The sequence below is a fragment of the Phodopus roborovskii genome, unplaced genomic scaffold (genome assembly GCF_943737965.1).
Source record: "Phodopus roborovskii unplaced genomic scaffold, PHOROB, whole genome shotgun sequence".
In the NCBI taxonomy this organism is placed as follows: domain Eukaryota; kingdom Metazoa; phylum Chordata; class Mammalia; order Rodentia; family Cricetidae; genus Phodopus; species Phodopus roborovskii.
This window is the reverse complement of record NW_026126546.1, coordinates 9,498,283-9,504,521: the sequence shown is the minus strand read 5'-3', so window position 1 is coordinate 9,504,521 and position 6,239 is coordinate 9,498,283. Positions and strand designations below refer to the sequence as shown.

Here is a 6,239-nt window from a genome sequence, read left to right as displayed (position 1 = left end):
ATTATGGATTCTTGGCCAGGTTTACAGTACCAGGTATGAGTTCCCTCCTCAATTCCAATCAGAATGCTGTTGGTTACCCCAATAAGATCCATGCCATTATTGTACCAGTGGGCATATCTTTCCAGGCTGGTCATTATTGTAGCTTACAGGGTTCACATCTGGATGAGATTCTTCATGACTTTTCTCCCCCAGCAAACGGCACAGCACCTCCTGGTTCTATGACATCCAGCCATCACGGAGGATGTTTGCAGGTCATTACCAGCTTGCTTTCTCCATGTCCTGTGATCAAAATGTGTGGTGTCTTGGGTAACCAAGAGCACCGACAATTCCCTGTATTGTTTTTGGGGTCTCTATGACCCCAACCAATAACTTGACATGGGATATCCTATACTTGTCACTGTGCCTTTTGTTTGACAACCTATAGCTTCTGGGGTGGGGAGCACTACACCTCTGTAGTGGGGATTTCAATGAAACATTCTTTAAAAAATATGTTTTGGGAAGCTTTTAAAATGGTTTCCACATGACTCTCCCAAACATCTTTTAGTGTTAGTTATCCCTTCTCCTGCCCCGCCTAATCTCCTCGCTCCTGCTTTCCTTTTGTCTTCCTGGTTCCCAGCCTCATGGCCATTCCGGTGATGGCTGTTGAATTGGCAGTGTGTGACCAGGCTCCCAGGTGACAGCTGTGGTGACTTCCAGAGCCAGGGCCTCCAGGCATCTGGGGATTTGCTTCCCTGTTTAGTCTCACAGAGGGAGTAGAGACCAGTTGAGTTCTAGTCACATTGGTGTGTGGTGTCCAGAGAGTTGATCTCTCCGGGATCAGAGGGTCAATGAGCTCTTTATCCTTCTCACTTCAGTCTCTGAGTTTGCAGCAAACCAAAATATTTGCCAGAAGATGGTGACTAGGAAGAATTATCCTGGTTTTTACTTGTATTTCTCATCATTAATGACTCACTTCAATGCTGAGACCTACAGACAACTGGGATCAACTGCCAGGTGAGAGTAACATTGGAGAGGAAGAGAGGGCTGCTGGCCTGCAGGTGGCCTGGATATCAGGACTAAGGTATCACTTACTGATTTGTTACCTCCTGTCCCCTCTCTCTCCAGTAATGGTTAAAACACACGCAGATACATTGATTGAATACCAGGTTGGCCATTTTCATCTGAAGGTGCTTGGGACAGTTTACTTAACCTTTTGAGTCCCAGTGCTCATGAAATAGGGAAACAAGGATTGTCCCTGCGAAATAGCCTCACTGTGCTCAGGCTGTGTCTGTCTCCAGTTCTGTGAGGGCAATGGCATCCCTGAAAACCCTTTATCTTTGAAGTCAGATAAGGTGACCTTGATGAAGAACATAAAGTTGTCTTGTTCTTGAGCATTGCATATATATTTTATTTTATGGTGTGCTGAAATGCCTTTGATACATGGAATCATCTGCCTTAGACATTATTAACCCCATTTTGCCAGTGAGGAGAACGAGTTCCTGCAAAGTTAGGGAGCATGTTCTGAGGCACCATCTCTTGTTGGAGGAGAGGACAGAATTCTGACTTGTTCTGCCTGATTGCAAGGCCCAGGTGGGCTCATGGGGCTTGAGGGGCAGGGAGGCAGCATCCAGGGAGGAGCCTGATCCTTTATAACAATGGTTGTGTCTCTCTTTCTTGGTTTTAGAAATAACTGCCCAGCAGTAGAAAATCTCATCCCTGGGAGATATGTAGAGCCTAAAACTGAGGCTGAAGACTAATAGGCTTTTGATATGCAAGTGCCCAGGATTGTCTCCAGTGAATAGGGATGAGAGTGAGAGCCAGGGAGCCAAGAAGTCTGGCTAGGGTCAGAATTGATGCTAGGGTCTTTTTAGAGATCAGCTGGTGAGTGCCAATTTGACTAAAGAGGAAACAGGCTGTGTGTGTGTGTGTGTGTGTGTGTGTGTGTGTGTGAGAGAGAGAGAGAGAGAGAGAGAGAGAGAGAGAGAGAGAGAAGTGGCTATTGGCCTTTTGGCAGAGGAACCAGCTTGAATTCAGGTTCTTGGCTTCCAGCTGTGAATTCTTACATTCTTTTCCTGCTGCCTCAAGCCAAGAGGCTGAGGTAGTGTTCAGAGAAACTCTGAGGACAGTAAGCCAAGGATGCTGCCGGTGTGCTACACCATGCTTCTCCAAAGCTAGCCTGGGGCTTGCTTTCTAGAAGTCCTCCCTGTGAAGGATGCTCAGGGCTGGCCTGGGCATCACAGTGTGACTTTGGGTAAGTCATGCTTTCTTTCTTGGCCATTTTTGTTCTGAGTCTGGGCTTGTGTCTCAGATATCTATTCCAATGCCCAGAGTTTGATGAGCTCTTAAGAAGAGATTCTCTGGCATCTTCTTGTCTATGTGCTTTACTCGTTTGACTCAGGGTCTTACCACATATGTAGCCTAGCCTCCAATTACAATCCCCTCATCCCTTTCTCCTGAGTGCTGGGATCACAGAGATGTGCCACCACACCCAGACATCTCTCACACTTTAAAAAGATTTCAAAGTACATTACAAACTGTCCCCTGCTATCCAAGAGGACCTGATTCCAGAATCCCTTTAACATTGAAATTCAAGTCTCTTACATACAATGGCACAATTATATATACATGCATACAACCCATGTATATCCTCTCCTGTGCTTCAAATTGGCTCTGGATTACTTGTAACATGGACTACCTTGTGCAAACTATGAACAGTTGTTATACAATATTGTTTAGGAATTGCAAGGAAAATAGCCTGTACAAAATATTTCCATCTATGAGGGGTTGAATCATTTAAGTGAAGACACAGGACAAGGAAATAACTCTAATGGGACCGCTTCTCCCAGTCTCCCAGTCTGCTTAATTCTCCTCCTCCTCCTCTTCCTCCTCCTCCTTCTTCCATGGGGATTACACTTTCTTGGGGATTGCAGGCTATGGAGGAGGCAGGAATGGGTGAGTGCGATGCTGGTGGCCCAATATTTGTATTGTGTTTTTCCCAGCAATCTCACTCTCCTGGGAACGTTCTCCAGGAAATCAAAACTTGGCTGAGTTCTCTGAAAAGTCCTGCGCTCATTTTTCACACGGAGAAGCCTCACTCACAGAAACGCCCGGTGTGCTGCAACAGCACCTGCCACAGGTGAGTCACGGCCGTAGACTACTGGCTCCAGGTGCTTCGGTCCCTCTTTGCGGCTACTCCTTTTTTGCCCACGTAGGACCTGGCAGTCCAGGTGTGGCAATGGCACTTGGTGCCCACTGCGGGAGCACAGAGGACTTTTGTGCCAGAAAGGCACCACCCCTTAGCAGGCCCCTCCCTGCTCACACAACAGCCTTTACCTGTGGGCAGGCACCCGCCTGCACCTCAGTCTCTCCTGCAGCTTTCCTGGTTCCTCTATCAACGGGGCACACTGGGAGCTGCTTCCCGACGGTGAGGTGCAGCGCAGCACCCCTCTGTCGCAGGTCCCCTCCCGTGGGGCTGATCATTAACTCAAAGGCATTATAAGGAGTGAGTGACCCCGGTGAGCCAGTGAGCCAGAGGATTCGTCGCCACCGCCATGGACAGTAGCACCTTGAGCCCCGCGGTCACCACCACAGATTCACCCATCCCGTCCTATGAACGCATTCGCAATGCAGCTGACATCTCAGTCATTGTCGTCTACTTCGTGGTGGTGATGGCTGTCGGGCTGTGGGTACGTGCGGATTCTGGGACACGGACTGAAAAGGCCAGAGCTACTATGTGGCATGAGCGGGTGCACAGAGATGCCATGGTTTTGCTGAACCACAAAGGGGCAAGATGGGCTTACAGGTCTACAGAGGGTTGTGGGAACGTCCTGGCAATGCTGGGGCGGAGTTCAGAGCACAGGAAGCCTGTGTGTAGAAAGGTGGAGGATGCCAAAGGGAGCCTGTCAGGAAGGCCCAGGGAAGATCCTGAGCTGAGGGAGGATCCCAGAGACTAGGATAGAATATTAGGGGCAGGAAAGGGACAGCTTGGAGCTGCAGGGAAGGGCCCAGTGCAAGGTGACTCCGGTCCTACCTCTGAATTATCTAGTTTCTAATGGAAATGAAATACATTAGAGCCAGAACGTTGCAGCCTCTACAGATCTCAGGTGCACCAGGCGGCCCATAGCTAACCAACGCCCCCTCCTGGGGAAGGGTTAGCCTTGAAAGGTGGGATTCTAGAGGACATCTGGGGTTAGCGATGACAAGGGGCCCGGTGAGCAGAGAGTGACCTGGTCCTGGGGAGAGGAAGTACATGTGTCTCCTCTTGGGACTCTGGGGACATACCAAACCAGAGAAACTTGTTCTTCAAAGCCTGGAACTTTGAAAGTTCATTTATGATGCTGGCACACCTAACAGCTAGACGAAGCGTGTGAGCATTGGGTTGAGGTGGAAGACGCTGTGGCAGCAGGTGCTGTGTCGGGCTCTTGAGTTAGGAAAGGATGGTGGGCATTGCCTGCTTGTAGACGTAGCTGTCCAGGGGGGAAGGAAGGAGGAAGCATGGGCTTTTTTGGGAACTGTAGACAGACTCGTGCACTCGTGGTGACAGTGGGGCTGGCTCTTCATCAATATGCCTAGGTCCTTAACAGTGGCAATGTCTCGACCACTCACCTCTAGTACTTGCTCTCATGCAGATGAACTAAATGATGTAGGACGAACTTCCCACAGCCTCAGTTTATCCAAGAATAACCTAGGCATGCTCTTATGACCCCTCCCCCAAATACCGAGCTGTGAATCTGAAAGGTCTTTATGGTTCTGGGTTTTTTTTTTTTTTTTCTTATGCTGTCATTAACCTTGCAGGGTGTGTGGCCCATGCCCTGGATAAGTTTTGTATTTTCAAGTAAAATGGGCACAAATAGTAAGCTGGGTAATACACCTTCACACAAAAGGCCACAGGGGCAGGGAGGACAGGAATGGCAATTATAATTTTTACAAAAGAGAAACTTGAAGTCACAGGTGGTTCTGAATTGCCTAAGATTTTGCAATCCCTGGGACTGTTTCCGGGAACTTGGGCGTCTTAACCATTGCCTTGACACCTGGCCCTGAAGCATGGTGCTTGCTTTCTGCCTTCCCCTCCAATTCAGATCGGTAGATGTTGGAGCCAAGGTGCGATTCCACCATTGGCTAGTCACACCAGATGGTCCCTTTCCAGGCCCACACTGAACATCTGTGTGCTTAACCAGACTCATTTTAGCCCCCCACCCCAGTCCTGTGAGTTATTACACTTTTATGGTGTTTGCACTTTTGAAATATCTGTGAATCAGTGCCACTTGTCCTGTTAATGACACTTAATGAGCCTGTTAGTATTTGTCTGTTTAATCTTCTCCTGCTAGCCAGTGCCTCTGGACCTTGTTCATTTAACACAATGGATTTATTCTAGTTAACACTCCTCTTTTCCCTGAAGTGTTAAGGTGGCTTGCTTTAGGGATGGGCGTTCTGGCTTCTGAATGATTTCTGGGTTGTACAGAGATTCACCCAAGCCCATTGTGCTTCTTGGCTTAGGAAGTCACTGGAAGCTCATGTCCCTTCATCCCCATACCCATCCATGCCAACATTACTTATTTGGGTTCTATATTCTTTCACCTTAACTTCTTCATTGATTATCTTTGAGCTTTTTTCTACTACTTGTTTGGTATTTATTTCCTTTTTCTTTACTAGTTCTTGTTGCTTCCATTTAAGTTGAATCACTGACTTTATTCTTGTTGGGAGATGCTACCAACCCAAACCAGGGTTGTTAAAAACTATGGCCCAATGGCCAAATCTTGACCCATAGTCCACTTTTGTATAGCTCATAAATTAATAATTTTTACACTTTTAGAGGGTTGTAAACATATTAGGATAATGCAAAATAAAAATATTATGTGTCAGAGAACCCATAAAATCTGAAGTACCCACTATCAGACCTATTTTCTTCTCTTTTATTATTATTATTTTATGTATACAGGTGTGTTGCTTGAATGTATGTCTATATAACACATGTATATAGTGCCAAATTATAGACAGTTGTGAGCCGCCATGTTAGTGCTGGGAATTGAATCTAGGTCTTCTGGAAGAAGTTGGTGCTCCTAAGCTCTGAGCCATTTCCCAAGCCCCCAAACTCTTGTTTTTTGAACCAATAAGATTATTGCTACCTGATTTGGAATGGCCTTTGAGTTAATAACATCATTGAATGCTTGATAGGAATGACCTCAGGGAGCCCAACCTTTCCATTTTATTAATGAGGTTAAGAATGGGTAGCCAGAAGTCATACAGACAAATTGACATCA

General features: G+C 47.0%; 1 protein-coding gene across 1 annotated transcript in view; it reads left to right on the top strand.

Annotated features, from left to right (window-relative positions):
- Positions 1-3,426: 3,426 nt before the first annotated feature.
- Slc5a1 (solute carrier family 5 member 1) overlaps positions 3,427-6,239 on the top strand; it is a 69,063-nt gene continuing 66,250 nt past the window's right edge. Inside the window, exon 1 of the mRNA XM_051200301.1 lies at positions 3,427-3,665. Within this exon, the coding sequence (XP_051056258.1) occupies positions 3,531-3,665 (135 nt within the window). The 5' untranslated portion in view covers positions 3,427-3,530. The remainder of the gene's footprint in view (positions 3,666-6,239) is intronic.